Below are 21701 nucleotides of genomic sequence, written 5' to 3'. Positions count from 1 at the left end.
TGAAAAAATATGGAAAGACATAGATAACAAGCCAGCAGTGAGATGTTTATAAGCCTATTGATTTTTAAGTCGGTTAGGTGACGGCCATTAAGGTAAAGCAAATTTTAATGTGGTTAGACAGTACTGATGAAGATCCAAAAATGGGTCGAACACGCACATTTAACAGTCTGTAGACTAAGTTAACACACGTTGCTTGATGCTTAGAACACTGAATTTTCAACAGTCGACTTAGCAAAAAACCCAAGGAAAGTCACCAGCACGTAATACAGTGTAGTGTTTATTGTATGTAATGGAAGGTACACTTGAATTTCAAAAATTTAAAACATATAAAAAGTGGTTAAAGGGCTAACATTTTATCAACATTTGATAAATGCATTAAGAACGTTTATTATACAGCAGGGTACAATGTAGTGTTAATGCCAACGGGGCACCATGGAAATTAGTCTTTAAAAAATTCCACTATGTAAGCTTTATACAAACAAAACCACTTGCTGCTGTTTAAGATTGTATGGAGGAGACTGCTGTCTAAGCAGTCTTACAACAATTTTTAATATTAGATAGCATCAGTCATTAATTTGGGTGAGTGTTTCAAAAAGAAAAAAAAAGTAGAAATGTTGTCATTCACAGAAATGCACATCCAAGTCTTGTTTCTGATAATAACAATAGGTACAGATTGTAACTCTCCCTATATGAAATAATTTACACACAGATGAAAGCTAGGAACACTAAAATAATCACTAAATAGAGTTCTTCCTGGAAATAAACAAGCCATTATGATTCCTGCACGATTGGATATGAAAAAAAAACATAGTTGAAATAGTATTTCTCTTTTTAAACATAATTATGATTATTCTAAAATAAAAAGGAAAACAAATCAGCAAAATGTGCAACCTAAAATCAGCCAAGCTTATATTGTAGTACAACCATATTAAGAAACCACTGGTCAGAAATACAACTGCATTGGGAAAAAGTTTATAATCCACAAAACTCTTTGCCAGGCCATAAAGTAAAACAGCTCCACAGTTTACACAAGTAAAACTGAGGCAACATAGATGCGTGCTTAGGTTGTCTCCAGTTAAAGCAGATATTCAGGCAGATGATGTGACACTTTGTTTGTACACAGCATGGTATGCATTTCGGAGCAAGACATATGGAAAGCAAGACTCCAGAAGATCCATGGTCAGGAATGGAGACTCCTGGACGATCTAAAGTGAGAGGAGAGATCACTTCAGAAACCTGGTAAGGAGTGGAAATCCCAATGCTAAAATGACAAGCTACCAGCAAGGAACGGGGGAGGAGAAGGAAATGCAGAGAGGCTCAAAAGAGTAGGGTTCAAAAGCGTTTCATGATTTTTGTTTTTTAAAGTAATTTTTCTGCTATGCTGCCCAACAGTATTTTGACCATTTGTTGAATTCCACACAGAGTGCTTGTCAAAGTCTCTTTTACCTAGGATAAAACTTTTGGAACAATCACTGGAATGAGAGCTTACCATGTCTAGCAGTAGGTAAACAGATTCTCTGTTCCTTGTAGTGGTTTTGTCTGTCTCCTGACCTATTTTCAGTAGACTAGAGGATGCAAGCTAAAAAAATCACAAATAGCAAGTAAGTTTTCTACTTATCTAAAGCCACTTTAAAAATCATTTTAATTTCACGACACATGCAATTTCAGATATAAGATTTAACATGACATGATCTGTAATGTTAGATAATGCAATGGAGTTATGGATGTGGAGCATTCCACAACAATGAAATGAACAGGACAGACCAATTGTATAGCTCAATTTGTGTACTGGAATCCCTGATCAGACCAGTTATTCTGCAAGACAAAGTTCACACATGCTTGTAATATTGACTCAAATCCTTTACAGTCATTGTTGCAATCACTACCATACAGGAAAAGCCACCATAATGTTGTTGGCTTGAAATCAAAAATTAAGGTTGTAAATGTTAATCGCAGTACAGCTGAGAGCCTTGGTGGAAATGAATGATTTCTGGAGCAGGTCAGCCCAAAATAAAAACTGTACATACAGCCAAGAATTCTTTGAGACGGTCTTCAATGCTTCCCTTGTGAATGGTAAATAAAGCTGCAGCAATCTGGTTGATTGCTTTGGCCAGGCAATGGATATTGTTGCAGTGACCTAAACAAAAATACATTTGTGATATTACTTTAGCTTCACTCACACTCTGAACATTTTAGCTGAATGGAACGTGTTGTTTGAATAGGAACAGAGTTAAGTTTAGCAAGGGATTAACTTTCAAATATAATATGGATAATCTTCATTTAACAAGGAGGAAGTAAAGATCTTTAAGAACCTTTTGAATAGAGTAAAAGACATTACACACAGGTCCTGCTATCTGCACGCTCAATATCCAAAAATTCACTTATCAAAACTTGAAAGAATTATGCCCAAACCTCATTATATGCTCCACAGATTCACTTATTCAAACAGCCAACTTTCTTACTTCCTTTTTGTGTTTTTTTTTGTTGGTGGCAGCCATCTTTAGGCAAAAACCACGGAAAGATGGAGGGAGGGAGATCAGATGACTCAGAAAGCAGGAAAAATGAAACAAATCAGGGACAGGAGAGATTGGGCAAATCATTCCCCCCCCCCCCCATGCCTCTCTTTTGCTGCTTGGCTACAGCCATTTCAAGAAGAAACCATGGAGAGGGGGAGGAAACAGAGGGGACAAATCTTGTATTAGAAATGTTTCCATAGGAAACAATGGGAATCGTGGAATCATTATACCAACGATTGCATAACAAACGATTTCCAGGGAACTCATAAAGCAGGGCTACATTTATTCCAAAATCTGTTTCAAAGACTGAATTCTGGTTTTCTTAATTTATCAGTTCCAAAGTTCTGTTCTGAAGACCTGAATCCTGCCAGGTGCAAATAGAACGGTGTGTGTATTCGAGTAAAGATGGGGCAACATGGTAACTAGCACAGGAATATGAGAATTATGAATGCTTCTAATGCAAATATCTAGTATGAAAACTAGTTTCAATATGACTTCCAAATAGTACTCAGCATTGTTCCTGTGCCCCCAAAAGCCTCCAGTCAAGTTTTAACATTTCCTAATCAATAGGACATTTATGTGCAACGGGTAGAACACATTCTTGGTAAGGATCCCTAGAACCAAAGTATGACTTGAGGTGAGAGATTTTTATTTCCTCTTTCAAAGCAACCATTGTGAGATATAAAATTGATGTACTATTCAACACCAAAAAGGACCAAACACCAATATCATAAAATGAAAGCAAATAAATATTCCAGATAAACATTTAATATAATTTCCCCCCTCCCCCCAGAACAAATTTTCACACCAGTTTGTCTGAATATTACCTTCAATGGCAGGACTGTATTGAGACATCACATTACTGGCCAAAGTTGGTAAGGAGACAGCCACAAAGACCATCAGAAGGCAGGCAATTTTATATTCTTCCTCTGGACTAATGTTTTCTGAAAATAAATACAAATTTAGGAGATCCATTATAACTGGGTGGGTTCAAAACTCCTAAACTAATACTTCATCCATTCACAGCATTGGTAATGTTTCTGAGCCAAATTCTGTGTTATTTGGTTTGAGCTAACAAAGATCAGTACTTTAGAGTAGCTGGGGAAACCCAGTCAGATGGGCAGGGTAGAAATAATAATAATAATAATAATAATAATAATAATAATAATAATTCCAATTCCACCAAGTGTGGCATAACCAATACTCTTCCATAACAGCTATCACTCTATATAAACCAAGAGTATCTTGGTCGCACACCCCAACACATTTTCAGGGAAGGAAAACGAAACTTCAGAAAAATAGGATGCATTTTTTTAATTCCTAGAAGAAAATTTATCTAACAGCTATTCAAAGATTTTATAGCTCAATCAAAAGTAACCTAATGACAAATTGCAATTGCAAGAGGTTTCTTTCCTCTTAACTCCAGTGGTCAGCAAAGTTATTTCAGGCTTCCTTTTGAAAGATGCTCAGAATGTCTGCACATAGGAACTAGCTCAGCATGGCCACCAACCGAGAGCTGTTCATAAATGAGTGCTACTCCTCTAAAGTAGTTTCTACACCAGTATTTCACATTCCTGGGCCAACTTGAATAAAATATTGGGGGGGGGGGGAGGTAAGCCCCACCCACATAACTGATCACATGACATGGCACATGCACTGGAAAGGCAATTCCCATAAACTGGGGGGTTGGGGGGGCAAAGGGACCTCGGCCCCTAGGAGTTGGCTCCTGGGGGCATGTGAGGGACCCAGCCATAAAAAGTCACTCATCAATAACAAAAGCATTTGCAGTCATTTCAATGTAGTATTATCACTATTAACCCTGAGAAATACTAAGAAAATGTAACTAGAGATCAGAGCTGCAACATTCAATCAAATACAAATGTAATTGTTATATATTTAAGCTGACAAACCCTCAGTTTTGGCATCTTGGTTAAATTATGTGAAGTCATCCAAGTGTCTTGCAGAATACATGTATATTTTGTACTCAATGTGCGCAAGTATAATTTCTTTGACATCCTTCAGGATTCTCCATTTAGAACAATATCATAGCTTAGCATTACATGCAAACACAGCCAATATCCAAAAACGTTATGCAGCCGCATACCTGATTTTTGGGAAGAAAGTGCTACAACCAGAGCAGGATCTATCTCACAAGGCAGTCCCGCAGCTGATGAGAGCTCATATACATTCATTGCAACCTGAGAGACAGAAATGTACTGCAGAGTGAAAAAGGCCAGAATAATTTTGTGGAATTTGTCAGAATTTGTAAAATCTTTTCAGTGTTCACATTAAGTTACACATGAGAATGGAACCATGGAAGATCAGAAGCACCTTTGGTGGCAGCAATACACCTAGCTTATAGTGAAAAGCTCCATTAGCGCCACTTCTGCTAGCTGGCTGTCATCTCTCTCATGCCCCTCTGCCAAAAATTTGTATACTCTCCGAAACCATATTCAACAGCAACCTTTTAAGATTCCAACAAGTTCTCAAACTGGACAAACAGAAAACTTTGTTAAGCCAAAACATATAATGCATTAAATTAAAGCTGCCATACCGTGTCTACCAAGACTAGGTTCTGAGGCCTAAAGTGCAAAAGGGTTTCATAATCCATTAGGAGACTGGATGCTGATCAACTCAAAAACTAAATTGTTCGAAACACTTTTTGAATTACCCCCTCTGAAATGCTGTGTCCTTTTTATTTTATGACTTGCTCCTTTAGTATAAAACAGTGAATCCCAGCAGTTTGCAAAAGAGAAATACTGGAATCATAACTAACCACAGAAGTATGAAGCTGTATTAATTTCATTTTAATGAGGTTTACAGAAATATATACAAGTGCTACATCTGTCTATACATTCCTGCTTTTGGCATAATATACAATTTTAGAAAGAACTAAAAACAAACAAACCCCATTATTCTCACAAGCAATTACCTTCATATCTGTCTCTCTTGGAATGTGATCCTTAAAGTCTTCAATTGAACTTACAAGGAAAGGAATGTGATATGATAAGACCTAAGACAAAGAGGCATGCAACAAAATTATTACTTTTGGCTACTGTATCTCCTAAGACAGCATGTTATGACTTTGTTGCATTTATTCTACCCTCTCCCCTCAGTTTATGCATTAAGAAGCCTGGAAGCATCATGCCAGAATCTTGCAGCAGGAGTGGAAAAACACCGGCTAACAAGAGTTTTGAATACTGTATTGCTTTGGGTCTAAAACAGCTGTACGTCAATTTCCTTTATTTAAAATAAAAATAAAAAGTGAAATGGTAAAGGTTTGATTCTTTCAGCATACGTATACAACACACTTAATTTCAATTAAGATTTGATTATTCGTATGTAGTGTTGCAATCCTTTCACCACAGCACAAGCAATCTGTGTTTTATTCAATCAATTTATCATTTATTGTATCTGACTAAAAGCCATTACAAATACATTTACAAAACCAGCAAATCCAATAAAACCTAATTTAAAAAGATCCAGAAGTAAGCAACCATTTACAATAAATTAAATTAATGAATCCCCTGCACAATCTACAGCGTTGTCTTTTATGTGGCTAGCATGAATACTTTTAGCGACTTTTGCAAATAAAGCTGTTTTATATGGGACAAGTGGGTTGCAGTCAGGTAACAGCCAACGTATTTTCACTTTGGGGTTCTGTATCTGTAGCGGTGCCAACATCTGTTCCAAAAATTCTGGGGTTTTGATAGATCTGAGAATGGAGTATGTAATGGGGAAAAGCTTCTACTTCACCTACCCCACAGATAAAGAATCTTAAATGCCTTGGAATGTGCTAGTATTTAGCGATTTAATCACTTTTTACTTTTACTTATCTATTCTTAGGCTTACATGTGCTTAAATGTGTAACACAAAAGTTATAATGCCAAATGCAGTACTTACATCTCTAAGAGCTTCTTGTGCCAATGACCGGAAAGATAAGATAACACCGATAATGGTCATCCTCTTCAAAACACTATCAACAGCTGGCAGGGGGTGGGGGGTGGGGGAGGAGAAAATGTCAGGAACAAGAATGCTTTCTCCCTGCCCCTCCCTGTTTGATGTCTGTGGGAGATTGAGGCCATGCATAGTTGCCTCTCCACCAGCTTCAGTCTCTCTCTCTCTTTCTCTCTCTGTGTGTGTCTCTGCATGAGTCACAGCATCACCCAGTCATGGCATCTGCCACAGACAGACTAATATTAACAGCAAATTAAAGTGACCACTGCTGATGAAGCGACTTTTTTGGCACATTACTCATCATAAGGAGGGGGGGGGAGAGCATCGTTAAGTACCAAAGGCACACCAGACTCACAATAATGTTTCTCATGTGGCACCAAAAGGCAGTTTTAATTCCTTTACAAAAGTGCTCCAAAAGCTATTGAATAGTTCGTTCATCCACCAATTCACTCCTTGCTGGCTGAGCATTATGAGAATCTGGGAGAATGTGGCGACCAGCCGAAAGGAGCTCCTCAGTAGGCAACGTATCAGTTTTAAAACATTTAGGTTATCTTTCCAAAATCAAAAGGTTCTCTGAGGCAGACCGCACATTATAAGGCATAAATAGATGAAAAAGGCTACTCATGTGACTACCAACATATATATATATATATATATATATATATATATATATATATATGCATACACGAGTGGGGATGTATATGTATGTGGGTAGCTTTATATATATGCATCTTTATATATATGCATCTGTAGGTTTGTGTCATGTATGTACGTTACAGCCTTAAAATGGAGACATTTATACAAAAGACAGCATGCACTTTTGGGGGCTGTAGCAGATGCTCCCCCACCAATTCCAGTGCTTCAAGCTATATGCAGATTCCCAGTTAGGAGCATAAACTAAAACAGCACTACTTGCTAGTTACTTACACGACAATCTTTTGAAGAGTGCTGCCATCTGATCTGGTTTATCAAAACTGGTCCTCATTTGCGTTAGCACTTCAACGTTCTCTACCACAAGTTTCTAAGACGAAGCAAGATCTCAGGTCAGGCATAGATCTGAGTATAGTAACAAGCGGGTGCTTTAGGACATTTCAGCGTGGCAAGCAGGAAGCAGAGCTCATGAAATCCAGATGTTCCCATTATCTGACTAGTTATACTAAGTAAGGCCCAGCTATGCACCAAACAAAAAGCATACAGTGTGATAATAAACGCTCTCTTCTGTTCCACAAAGCACTTATAGCTCCAGTCAACTCATTAAACTTGAGCAGGGCTGCTGTAGAATAATGGAATTATTACAGTTTGAATGTCTTTTGCACAATGTGCAATGAAAACAACATGGGGGTGAGACACAATTTGCATACGATTTGCCATTCTTAGCTCCTCTTTAGGATTTCCCTTCCATATGTTTTCATGTGGGTGATTATCTCTCACAAGGTAAAGAAGGGGCACACGCTTTCTGTGACTGGTCTAGACCAATCTCCTAATCATTGTCTCAACTCTATGATTAAAACCTTCTCTCCCTCCACCCCGAGTTTACATTTATTCACTGTACACTAAGGGCAGACAACTGAAAGCCCCGGAGTTCAATGCAGCACTTAGGAGTTTTTCAGTCTGGCCCATCCCAAAGGGATTTCTCTTCCCTTTCAAGAGCTGCAAGCTGGTGATAGGTGGGCCACCCCATCTCTCCCCCCCACCCCCCATTCTACTACCCTCTTCTCTGTATCTCTCCCTCCTTGTCCAACAGGCTCGTGGAGGATGGACAGCTTGCTCTGGCTGAACACCTGAATTAATCACTTGCCAAGCGCATTCCTCTCCCTACTCACTCCATTTGTTTTGGCTTCTTCCCCTATCCTTCCCCCAACTCCCTATCCTTTTCGCTGGACTCCCCTAACCACATAAAATCAGGCCAAGGAGCACATGTTTATTATCCCTGCTGACCAAAGCTAGAGACACTTCCCCATTTCCTGATGCTTTCTGTTAGTAGAAGCTAAACTATAAGCTAATTCAGAGACCCCCAAACCAAGGTCATCTCTTCTGGAGAAGCAGCATACAGGAACACAAGTAATGACTGAAGTTTTGCACCAGGACAGCAAGGAACAAACTATGTGCTGCTATGAGGCTCATGCACATTAAAAAAAAAGGTCAAAGAAATAGAATGCATATGAGCAGATCCAAAGATCCTCCCCAGTATTTCTGTGCAGTGTTTAGACATATATATTGTTTAAAAAGTCACTCCAACCAATGGCACATCATAACAAAAGACTTTTTTTGTGTGAGGAGAATTGAAACGCCTGTTTGCAGTATGTCGTGAGTGCTCCTCATTCAAAGGGAAAGGGTCAAAACTCTGATGAGCAAGTACAAATGCTTGGACTAGTCTAAAGTAGTTCTTTGGATTCAGGCCATGTATTCTTGCTATAAAGCGACTTCTGCTTTTAATTATAAAAGCAATGACCAAAGAGAAGCAGTGGAAGTTACCTTGAGTTCAGCAACCTGTGAGGAAATGTGCCACATAAGGCTTTCACTCAAGAACTTCATGCCATATGGACCAAGGAGTTCTGACAGGGCTCTCATTTCTGAGGAAGAAAAAGCATTTATTCTGCTGCAAACCAATTATACTGTCTTAATTTAATGAACACATTATATTTTATTAATTCATTCTATAAGGGCTATAGCATTTCACACATTTTAAATTTCCAGCATCCTATTTCAAATGCTCAGGATGCAAACCCTCCATCTTAACTAGCTTAGCCTGTACTACCAGAGGTCAAGAGGCTTGATAAGAGCCTTAGTTCTCCCTAGATATTAGTGAGGGTCAGAAGCAGCAAGGGGGACTTGTAGTGCTGCTTACTGTCTCCAAAGTTTGGTATAAAAATGAGACTTGGCTTTTCCACCCACCCTGAGCCTTGGGAAAACTCACCTGATATGTCTGAATATTCTTCTGCATTAAATGTCAGTTCGTTTTCAGTAGGCAAGTTCACAAATGCTTTCATCGCTGGGAAATAGGCTATGTGGCCATTACTGACTTGCCTCAGCAAGGTTTCCAGATACCTTCACGAAAGAAACAATTATCTATTTTCACAGTCGACTACAAACATTCCTTACTGTTAATTTCATTTACCACCTTAACTTTGATGAAAGCTGCATTGACACTGAATTTGTCACTGAGAGTTGATCTTGAAAGTCCACGTAAAGCCACATCAACACACATGTATTAAGAATTGCATAGTCCTCAATGATGCTTCCCTTGAATAGTCAGCGACTTCATTTTAAATAAAAGTGTAGTTTGCTTTTAGTATGCAATAGAAAGCTAAACACTGTTATTTATTGGCATCCATTGTTCAAGTGGCATGCAATTCAGGTGTTTTTTTTGACATTATCTCAATTTCAAGTTGCATGGGGAAGCGGGGCACAGCTCAGATTAAAAGCTGCAATTTGCCTCACTTTCACCTTGGCACTCTCCTCCTCCCAGATTTTTTTTTTTTTCTGCATGAAAACTTTTATCTCACAAAGCAAAAGGGGTACAGGATGAAATCTCAGATTCTTACCAATTTGTGTACAGACTGGTAATGGTTGGCTCCCCATGACTATCTAAGTGCTGGGTTTGTTGAAGGAGGACGTTATTAAACACTCTTGTGATGTCAATCTGTACATAATTTTCTATTGATTGGAGTACTGTCATGTAGGCTCTCACACTTGTTAACAACTCAGAAGGTTTTGCGATCTCTTGTGTTGCTTGATTATACATAGTCATGCCAACAATTGACCTTCGAAAAGAAAGAAAGTTATTAGCATGCTACTGAAGTGAACCATGAGCGCTTTGTTCTGCCTAATATCAAGGTGAGCCATCACTCCACTGGCATGTAGTGTTAACTGACCATTTGGGATAAATTTGGGATAAATTTGCACCAAGAGGCACCTGTACTTTTCTGACATTATCTGTTGTCTACTCTGACTTTGCTGAATATTGCCAACATAGAGTGAAAGCACACTGCAGCTGGGTGTTAGAAAGCTGCAAACTGGAGCTGAAGAAAGCTACTCCCCACAGCCATAGTACAGAAGGATATATGGAGGGAAATTCAGAAACCTTATATTGATCTACAGTATTGCTATCTATTTGACCCCTGTATAAAAGTCAGATTTGCTGTTTGAAATTTGTACCAATTTAGTCCTAACAGTTACAGCTGTGAGAAATTTTAAAATTCTTATTTCCTATCTGTTCCTCTTCTTGAGATGCAAGCCTACTATTTGCTTATTAAATCAGATAATGGCAAGGGCAATATATGAAAAGCTCCCACATACTAGCAGGAAATGAATCTTTCATTTTCCATCTCCCACTCACCAACTTTGCATGTACATAATTTGAATTCTGCATGCACAATTTTTCTTTTTGTAAAATAGGATTGATTCCTTCAATTTTGGGGATTTTGAAACTAGCAGGTTGAAACTGTTATGTATGGGCAACCACTAGGCTGGATGGAAGTTGGAGCAAAAGAAAAAGAAGGGCAATGTCAGCTCAAGATTAATTATTTGGTTATGTTGGACGAGAATAAATTTTTTAAAATGAATGCTTTTATTAAGTTCTAGCAAATAAGTCTCAATGCTGAAAGAACATTGCTAGTTATTTTTACAAGCTTGCCCCTGACACAAGGATGCTTTCAGAGATTTCTATCAGAAACTGTCACATAACAAAAATAAAAATGGCACAGCAGCAACCAACCCACCCACACTGAGAAATAGTCACGATATAAATAGCAAAGACATGTTTATATGGGCTACTAAACTAACCATATTTTTAATGGCAGAATGGTCTGTTTTTTGGGAATCCAGCACTGCTGACTCTTTAGTGCACAATTGCTTTTTAAATACTTGAATCGCACAGAGCTCCCTTTGCAGTGTGGCATCTGCTCCCACACCATTTGAGCAACATCACAAGCACTAGGCCATAACATGGTAGTCCCTCATATGATCTTGACACTGTGGAAGGAGGAACACTAAAAAAGCATCTGCCATGGCACAAAGGAAGTGCCAGAATAAACCTTTTGTTGTGTGGTTGATAACTATCAGACGACACACAGAGACTGTGGAGTTTGATATTAGTACAATATATAACTTTGCTCAGACCAGACATTCATTTTAAGTTTGCAGCTGCAATGAGGAGCTCTGGGTGACTTCATGAAGTTTTTAACTGATTTTAGGGCTACATTGTTCCACCTCCTCTATCACTGGAGAAATTTTGTGTTAAGAGGATTATATGATGAAAAGCAGGTTAAAGCATTCTTAAAAGTACTCAAGTATCAAATGTGCAAGTTGGTGCCACTTACTTGGTAAAACGGATTTCCAGGTGTGATGTTAAGTATTCCCTTGGGGTAAAGGTGTGTTCCCACACAATCATGTTTGGAACATAATTGATTGAGAAGCAGAGCTCAGAAAGTGCCGTGTGCAGTTTGTCTAGACTGCAAAAGACAAAACAAAAAATATGCACACAAACATGTAAGCTTCATAAGCAAAGCCATAACTATTACAGCCCCCTTTCACCTCAACCCAAAAAACATTAAAGATGGGTAAGGATATATAAGCTATTTTAAAGCACAGCCATATAGTACCCTTGCCTGTGCTAAAAACAATGGCCTAGGTCATATACGTACAGTGGTACCTCAGGTTACATATGCTTCAGGTTACATACACTTCAGGTTACACACTCCGCTAACCCAGAAATAGTGCTTCAGGTTAAGAACTTTGCTTCAGGATAAGAACAGAAATCGGCACGGCAGCAGCAGGAGGCCCCATTAGCTAAAGTGGTGCTTCAGGTTAAGAACAGTTTCAGGTTAAGAACGGACCTCTGGAACAAATTAAGTACTTAACCCGAGGTACCACTGTACAAGACAGGATTATTATACCTCACCCCCCTCCTTTTTTTTTTAGCATGCTGAATGGGAATGCAGAAAAAGATTGTTTTGCAGGATAGGAATGCATGACATATTTTTATATAAACACATAGGATGGCATCTATTGGTGTTTCTCTACTGATAGAAGGTACCAGTCAGTGAAATTGGGAGGGATATATTTTCTAGGAATTCCCAGTCTGCAACAGATTCAGTCTGCAACAGATTCGGAGAAAGCCATTGATGGAAACCTCCTCTCTTATTGTTCCACTGCCTGGTGCCTTCTTGTCAGCAGATGACATCAACTGGATATGACCCACAAGAGCATTTTTTAAAATACATCTACAAAATGCCAGTGAATTGGTTCAAGAAGTTAGACTGCCTGTTAAGCAACATTTAAAAGAGAAGATAAGGATGAAAAAGACTCACTTGGTCACCACCAGCCTGTTTTTTCTCATGCTTTCTACTCCTGGTTTTTCTCTTTCTGGTTCTCCTTTCTTACCCGTCTGTTTTTTTGACTTTTTATTCACTGCTTGACTGATGGTTTTGGCACAATGCTTTGGCAGCAACTTAAAAAAAAAATGCAGTTAGTTTCAAAATAGAGCTGCAGTTCACAAAAACCAATCACCATTAAATAGATCAAACTTCGCATTTCGATTTTAAACTGTTCATTTTGTTTCCAATATACCAAATACTTGCAAACTACTCGATACCAACTCAAGTGATTTCAATGTAGTTACTATTCCTTCTAGTTAAGAACAGGAGAAGAACAGCCTTCTATTACAAATATTATAAGCAAAACTTTATTAGAACCTTATGGAAAACTTTATCATATTTTAAGAACAAAGGAGATGGCACATTTATGTGATGACTCTACACCAAGGGGCTTGCAAACTAAAAATAAACCCAAGGAAAATAAAAAAGGGAGGGAAATGGAAGCAGGGACTAAACAAAGAATGTGCATTATTTCAGTAACTCATACAGAAGCTTTGCCACAGCAGGGTAATGGGACTAAAATTAAATTCTCACCTGGTCACTTAGAGTACATTGCTCAGTGCAAATATCTGTGATAAGGTTCCGAGCCTGCTTAGCCATTTCATCCAGGAACATGTTACAAAGGGAAAGACTACGGTCCCCAATGTGATGTCTCTATCAAGATAAAAACAGAAACCTGGTTTTTCCAAATTGTTGCCATAGTGCTTAAAAACATTTTTAAAAAATCATTATCAGTGAAACATGCTTGCACTAAGTTCATTTAAACAATGAACCATGGAACAGCAATAAATCAAGCCTCACAACCAGAAGTTATCTAAATCTATTTGCTGAAGATCCAAAAAGCTTGCTTCAAAAAAAATTAAATGTATCCAAAGCTGCTTTAGCAGAGCTTTGATGGCACCACAGGACTTCAGTTTCTTCTTCTCCCCCTGTGCCCCTTTTTCTGGAAGGTCCTTCCAGAGCTGATTTTGATGGTGCACAGGGGGCTGCAGGGGAAAGGTGAAAGGGAAACTTTCACTTCTGTATCTGCACATCCCTTGCACTAGCAGAACAGGAGCACTGGATACTGTTCATTGTGTATACAACTTAAAATGTCCACTTAATCAAATGTGGCTCCCTAAAAAACCAGAGTTAAGAAACAAGTTTTTGTAGGTGTGAATTTCAACTTACTTGCCACACTTCTCTATCCCATGTTCCCAATTTACTTATGTTTCTCTACCTTACTCTCTTCTTGTGAAAACCAATATCAAAGAGAAGATTATGGGTTCTTTACCTCTTCTGGGCACAGCTCGTGGGTGCAGCTCATAAAGTGAGTGCAAAGCAGTGGGAATGCAATGGAGTATCTGGACTGAGAGGGCAGTTCCAAACACTGCTGAAACATCTTCTCAAAAGCACGGCTATAGAAACTGTTCAGAAACACAGGTTAAGTTTTCATTCCACTGGGAGAAAGTAATTACAAAAAAAAAAAAAAAATACATTTAACAGATGCAACTAAGCATATGAAAAATTTCAAATGCCAGCCATTTTATCCCATGTCGAAACAATCACTGAACTTGAGCAATTACATGCACTTGTACCAGATCCTAATAATAAAAGAGTTGCACTCATGGTACTTTACATTACCAAGGGAACTGAAAGCAGGGGGGAAAGAATGTATTATTTAAACCTCCCACTACGTGTAGTGTAGCACAGCAAAATCAATGACTTGATGGGGGGCAGTGAAATTAATGGGGGGTGCAAAGTGTTGGATTATGCTACCCCCAAGTTACCCTTAGAGGTAGTATAAGCTGCTTCTAAAATTTCCAAAAGGACTAGTAAGACGCAGCATAGGTTAGGATTACTCACTTCCACCCTCTGCAGCATGTAGAACTAACCAGGCAATCCTAAACACATCTACTCAGAAGTCCCAATTGAGTTCCATTAAGCTTACTCCCACTGCATTTTAAACATTCACAGCACTTCATAATTTGCACCTTCCCTTCACAGAAATCCTAGAGACAGGTATTTGTAATTTTCTTTTGTACAGAATATGTTATCTTGCTGCTGCTGTAGAAGGAGACCCGAGAAAACAAGACAGTCTCCAGCTGACTGCACATTGGCTCTTCCCCAAGAGCAAAACAAAACAAAAATCACAACCACGAGAAAGCTTTATAATGAAATTAAACAACATACCAAAATATAGAAAGATCAGATGTTTCCACCAACATCTCCACCAAGGAATCTACCATTTTTGTGTGGAAAATGATTGTGTTCATCATCTTTCCAAGTTCTCTGTGGTCTGCGAGGCCAAGTGAAGCTTTAGATACACTAGTATAGGCCTGTTGGCACATAAAAAAGTAACAATTCACATTATCCAGGTTCTAATTCTCATCTAAAAATCTGCCTTCATTTGAATGCAAGCATTAGTTTTTTTAAAAAATGAGCAAAATCTACACACACACACACATGGTAGCACTGTAGCTTGCTCTAATTTGCTTGGGGCAAGTCAAGTTTATAATACAACCCATTCTAAGCTGCCTTACTCCTCCATATCTACTTTTGGAACATGCTGAGGGTTTGCTCGTTCTTGAAACTGGGACTTTAAAAAATGTACAGATCAACAAAAGAGGTTATTTGAGGATTCACTAAGCAAGCCTTATTTTTCAGTTGCTTTACTTATACTTAAGAGTCAAATTCATATTTATAGACAAAACCTGCTTATAATATTTGTTGAAGAAAAGGTAAATATTTTCATAGTGACACCCTACTAGGATCAAAACAGTATCAGGGCATAGTAATGCCATACTATTTTGCTACTGCTGCAGATGTTACTTGAAAAGGGCTGGTTGTTCAAAAATTCCTCTTAGTTTGTGGCCAAAGATTTATTGGGCCCAATTTCAAAAAAACAGAGCTTGAAGCATATACCATATTGTCTTATTTTTGGAAGGTGGGTTTTTTGTTTTTTGTTTTAAAAACAAACCTAAATCCAGCATTGCATAAAAAGGAATGTATGTTCTTCCAACTCTTGTTTGCCTTTACAACTTCTCTGAACAACTGAGGAAAACCAGGCCTTTTACATTATCTCCTAACCAACTTCTAAGAAAAATGACTGGCTTAGTGTCTGGCAATGTGACCTTTCTACAAAGGTTCTCTTTGAGTATGTGTAATAAAGTATTGAAGAACAGGACATAACCTTCTCAACTCTGATTTGGCCGTACAGCTTTGTTATTACAGACTTCTCTTCTATCCTTATCACTCTATTTCACGCTTCCTGAAACTGTTTGATGTAATTCTGTGCTCCTGCTTTGAACAATGGGGGTGAATGTGAAAACGTCTGCTGAAGTTTATCCTATGAAAAAGTTTTCAATTCAGATTAAATTTGTACATTGATATATGCTACTTCAGGTATTTAATGTGCCATTCTACTTTAAAAAGTAAATGCAGCACAGCTTTTTTTTGAATATTTCATCTCCTTTTCACAATGCCTGCCATTTCTGAACAACACATATGAATTAATCTATCTTTCTTTCCAATTTTGCATCATTCATATTATGGGCAGCAGCAAAAGCAGTGGTAGTCTACTACTGAATTTACTCAAAACTAGTCAGCCTACATATTTTTCTCCACCACGATCTTGGCTTTATCCTCCTTTTAGCTGTTTTGTTTGTTTGTGAAAAACACCCTGCTCATACTGTGAACCATTCCCTTCCTGAATGCCTGTTTGGGAAATACATGAATTTCAAAATGTGAACTCAAATATTTAAATCAATTATTTTAAATCACTTTGATTTAAAACTGATCTACTCTTTAACACAGCGAAAGCAATATTGCTTTGAAGAGTGCACAAAAGTAATTATTACCTGTAATCTAAACCAATCGAGCCTCATTCCTCTGAAGTCAAATACCTCCCCATCTTCAACTGCATCATGTGGAAAAATAAAATATGAAAAAACCATTTGGACAAATGTTTCACCCACTTAATACACATATTTAAAGTCAACAAAAAATGGAGGGGTGGGGAGAGCTGGCATGTGTATCTTATTTACAGAGCAGTCTTATGTGCATTTACTCAGAAGAAATACCCATGCTTTTTAGTATAATTTATTCCCAAGCTAAGCATGTGTAGGATTACGGTCTCAAAAGTATACATGCCTTACAGTCCAGTCCATTCTGAACTTAATGGGATTAGCTCCCATGCAAGTATATATATGATTGCAACCTTAGTTTTTCACAAGCCAATGGATAGCAAATGTAGGGTTTCCAAAGGTCATCAGAAGAAGGCAGCAATTCACAAGGCTTGTATGCTCCTCTCATGAACATGGCAGTGTCCTCTATATGCAGAAATGCACAGAGGATCTGAATGTTACATATCTATCCACAATATGTACAGGAATTAGTACTCTCTAAGGCAGCAGATTGTCTTGGACTGTAAGTTCCACCTTCCCTGCTACTGCCCAAGCTGTAGGGACGTGCTGAGAGTCGACCCAACAAAATCTGCAGGACCTCATGTTACCCACTTAAGACACACTATTTCCACTTTTGCTATGGCAGACATAGTTTAAGTTCATGGCTTACATATACATAACTTACCTTGCTTCACACTTAAGGAGGTCATGGTGTTTACAAAAGAGGACATAATGATGGACTCATCTTCAGGGCATACCGAAAGATTCTAAAAATCAGAAACCAGGACACTACTGTGTTATAGCAGTTATTTTTCCAGCTACACAATTATCACTGCATCACAATAAAGCGGAGAACATATCAACGGATATGTGGCTGGCAGGAAACTCCTGTGCAGCTTCATCTGGACCTCAGCCTGGTGCTTGTCTTTGTATGAGATCACAGGTTATGGTATGAAGGCATGTGAGGCCACCACTTAAGTAGATCTGGGCCTTATCGCTGCCTGAATAGCACACAGGCTCCACAATGAAAGAAACGTGGGATATAAATATAAGGACATAAATTTTAAAAGTAGCGGGATAAATAGTGAGTGGTGCCAGTGGAGCACATGTAGGACTAAGGTGCACATAGTTTATGTATGAGAGAGGACTGTGTGTGAAGGACTGTGTGTGAAGTACATGAGAAGAAGGGCAGCTGTATACAGAGAGCCTGCTTCTTCTCCCTGCACCACCTCAAAATCACCCCACAAACTTTCAGACTTCCACTTGGGCAATTAAAGTATGGAAACTGTTTTTCTGACATAGGGTTGCGAAGTGGGGTTAGTATTATTTCACGGGTGCCAATGTCACTTAATCCACCTAATGTCACTTAATCTACCAAGTCTATGATGCTTGTAATTTGTTTCTCAATATAGGGAATCAATAATTTGGCACATTTTTAGCAGTAGTCCAAAATAATGGAAGTTATGAGCGCTGTATCATAGGATCCTGAATATTTATTTGTGAAAGCAAGAACATTTTAAAGAGCTCCCCTGCCCATTCAGATGTAATAAACAAATGCTATAATGTACACAATTAAAGGGGCTAAGAACTACAGAGAAGAGACACTGGTTGCTGATTGACTCCATTTTGTTTTCAAACAGCCTTCCCTCATTACAATGTCATCTTAACTACATGCTATTGAAAATTAACAAAAAGATTATTTCCTCCCCAATACAAGCAGCTTTATCCCTACAGGATGACTACTAGTTTAAATGTTGAACATCTACGCGGATGTGTTGTGTAGTATAAAATCTGAGCTCCATCTAGTGGGCAATGAAAAAGTAAAATAGTCATTTTTCAGTGATTGATAGTAACTATGTATCTGTGATTGACTGGTGTCTGTACAAAATATGTAGTTTCTATGGAACCTGTATATCCTCTTTTAGTCTTTGGGTTGCCTAATAGAAGTTCACACCTTACAGGATACTTTAAAGGGTATTTTAACTTCTTAGCATTTCTTCACTCAGGATGAAAATCAACAAGTCAGTACTTAATTCAGTACTTGTAACCTTTTTATAGCAATATCCTCACCACTTACCTGCACAAGTTCATTTAAGACAACTGCATCAAAGCCTGATAGGTACTGCACATAGTATCTTTGCATAACTGGGCCATATTTTCGTACATGTGCCCTGAGCTCTTCCATGTAGAAAATCAGCTCTGCTATGTGCCTTAGGAACGAAAGAGAAACAAAGAATATTGACTAATGTAAGCATGTGTGAAAAATGTCAAGTAGTGTGAAATTCTCATTTTCAGGCTATTTATTGGTCCTTAAATCATGGTTATTTGCTACTTAAGTATATCCAAGTTTTCAGTGAGATAGAGAGAACACTAGCAGGGAAACTACATGTGGAAAGCCATAATTAAGTAAATAAACACATTCGCTTTATTACTGAAAAAGCTCTCTAGCTTTGCCCCAGTGAGCCCACATAATTAAAGAAAACAGCTATTAAAAGATATATTTGGAAGAAGGGGGGCGAAGTGGTGGAATTAAGAAAACAAAGAGGGATGGTTTTGCTGACATCACCACTCTTGTTTTCAAGCCCAGTGGGAAGCTACTTGCAGAAAATGTTAAGGGCTGGGTCACAACATGCTTTGAAGTTCAAAAGAAACACTTTTGAAAACAACCTATGGGACAAATGTTCCTGTTGATCCTCTAGAACTGACAATCAATAAAAGTGCATGGCACACATCCTCTTACATTGCTCTGATTAGAAAAGTATGTGTTGTTTTGGGGAGCAGATTGCTGGGTGCTGAACAGCCACAAGAGAAGGCAACATTCCTCCAGGATCCTGGACTACTATCGCCAAACTGATCCTGAAGGTATTATCTTAGCAGACCAAGCTTGGACAACTATTAAAGGCCTGCCACTACTCGTTTATTTTGTTGTGATATCAGGATTTTCTACATATTGTAAACGTAAATCAGTTATGGAACTTTATGTATGTGAAGAACCACATGCCGATTGGGAAAAAAGGCATTCAACTATGTGTTTATACATAAAAGTGAAGTTTCAATACAGACACAATTTGCAAAGACAGAAAAAATGAATCTAGATTCAGTTAAGTATCTGAAGAAGTGTGCATGCATACGAAAGCTTACACCCAGAACAAACTTAGTTGGTCTCTAATGTGCTACTGGACAATTTTTTAATTTATTTAGAAAAAGTGACTGTACAACTTGCTATATAGGGCTTCATATTTACACCAGGAAACTATCCCCCAATTATTGAATGTACTTTGGGGAGTCACAAGACTCTGCTGCTTTTGCTGAAACAGACTAAGAGTTATCCCTTTGGAAATGGTTACAATCTAGACTAGAGAGTTATGCAACTAACTGTTGCAAGCTCAGCGCAACTTTTGTTTGTGATCTGCAAACACAAACACACAGGAATGATAAGCTGCTTTTAAGACTTAGCCGGCACTCCTATACACACATTTCTGAGAGTAAATACCACTGAATTAAATGGGGCTTACTTTTAAGTAGACATGTATAGGATTGCACTTTTAATGTCATTTCAAGGCAGGACTACAGTGTAGCAGCAGGTGTGTGAAGAATCAAATAAAATGTCTGAAATCTTTTTAGGGAAGCTTCTACATAAGCTGTCTGGATTAAGGCCAATGTGGCATTTTTCACCACTACCCTGCCCAATGCATGCTGACTATTTAAAGGAGCTGAGTTTGGGGACATGGCTAGATAGACACGAGACCTTTGCTATATGAATTCCAGCACATTATTCTGAACTGAATGGCTTTGCATTCATTACACTCACAAATGTATCTTAATGAAATTTTGTTTTCACATCCCACAGTAGCGAAGGGAAACATTATTTTAACATATATAGGAATAGCGGTGATCAACCAAGTCAAGGAAAAAACCTCCATATATTAATGCAATCAAGACCACAATATGCCTGAAGAATAAGAAGAAAAACAAGTAGTAGTACACTATATCAAAGTGCTTTGGCAACAGTAGGTTCCATATCATGCAAGAAATCTGAATTTTAAAATATACCAGATATGAAACGTACTTATCTATGAAATCATCTGCACTCTTCTTTGGCATGTTATCTGCATGTCGTAGAAGCCAAATAATTTCATCACGAGCAAACGATAATGCCATAAAGACGAAAAGTGCCTGGAAAAAACCAAACACACATTAAAATGTTTCCCTTTGCAGATATTATAAGTAAATGTACAGCAAATGGAAATGAACTCTGTGGATTGTGCCCGTAAATAATTTCCCTCCTATTTACTAAGCTTACTTACCTTGGGACCCAACAGTCCTGGCTGATCTGACAGGACAGTAGCTAGTTCTTTCAGTGCAGACCGTAAAAATTTGCGTCTTTCTCTGTGCATTGAACCACTGTTTTCAGAATACAAATACTGCAATTAATCACCAATATACTGTACTTCAAAAATCATTTCAAGTTGTGCTTAGAGTCCATGGCAGTGCATTCTCAATTAAAAATGGTGTTTAAAAACCACCTCTCATATTGCTCCTTAAGATCAAGTTTTAATACATTTGTGAGGCCATTACATTTTCATGTTACCAGTGGAAATAAAGATTTAAAGAAAAGAGTTATGTAAAATCTGTTTTTGACAGTTTTTTTATATTGGCTGGAACATTGCCTCTGACTTTTATGTAATGTATGCAGCAAACTGGTCTGAGAAAAGAGGTGGGAAGCATGTGGCTCTCCAGATTTTTTTTGGACTCCAGCTCTTAGCAGTCCCAGACAGCATGACCCACATTCATGGATAATCGGAGTTGTAGTCCAGTAGTACCTGGATGGTCACATATTTGCCACCCCTGTACTAAATAATAATATCCAAGATCAGACCAGCCATGCCTGGAGAGCTCAGTTGGTTAGAAGGTGGTGCTGATAACACCAAGGTTGCAGGTTCGATCCCTGTATGGGACAACTGAAT

At 38.3% G+C, this 21701-nt stretch overlaps 1 protein-coding gene across 4 annotated transcripts in view; it reads right to left on the bottom strand.

The window, feature by feature from the left end:
- Positions 1–261: 261 nt before the first annotated feature.
- Positions 262–21701, bottom strand: part of NCKAP1 (NCK associated protein 1) — a 49248-nt gene continuing 27808 nt past the window's right edge. For all 4 annotated transcript variants that reach the window (XM_079976652.1, XM_079976653.1, XM_079976654.1 and 1 more), the window contains 21 exons: positions 21042–21138; positions 20804–20910; positions 18812–18944; positions 17420–17501; positions 16690–16748; positions 15023–15168; positions 14124–14256; positions 13385–13504; positions 12785–12924; positions 11795–11926; positions 10019–10237; positions 9391–9521; positions 8949–9046; positions 7401–7494; positions 6420–6502; positions 5449–5529; positions 4621–4714; positions 3344–3460; positions 2028–2137; positions 1490–1579; positions 262–1205 (listed from right to left, as the gene is read on the bottom strand). In XM_079976652.1, the coding sequence (XP_079832778.1) occupies positions 1089–1205; positions 1490–1579; positions 2028–2137; positions 3344–3460; positions 4621–4714; positions 5449–5529; positions 6420–6502; positions 7401–7494; positions 8949–9046; positions 9391–9521; positions 10019–10237; positions 11795–11926; positions 12785–12924; positions 13385–13504; positions 14124–14256; positions 15023–15168; positions 16690–16748; positions 17420–17501; positions 18812–18944; positions 20804–20910; positions 21042–21138 (2383 nt within the window). In that variant the 3' untranslated portion in view covers positions 262–1088. The remainder of the gene's footprint in view (positions 1206–1489; positions 1580–2027; positions 2138–3343; positions 3461–4620; positions 4715–5448; positions 5530–6419; positions 6503–7400; positions 7495–8948; positions 9047–9390; positions 9522–10018; positions 10238–11794; positions 11927–12784; positions 12925–13384; positions 13505–14123; positions 14257–15022; positions 15169–16689; positions 16749–17419; positions 17502–18811; positions 18945–20803; positions 20911–21041; positions 21139–21701) is intronic.

This window comes from Podarcis cretensis, assembly GCF_951804945.1.
Source record: "Podarcis cretensis genome assembly, chromosome: 1".
NCBI classification, from domain to species: domain Eukaryota; kingdom Metazoa; phylum Chordata; class Lepidosauria; order Squamata; family Lacertidae; genus Podarcis; species Podarcis cretensis.
Note: the sequence above shows the minus strand (reverse complement) of the source record. Positions and strands in the feature narration are given on the sequence as shown.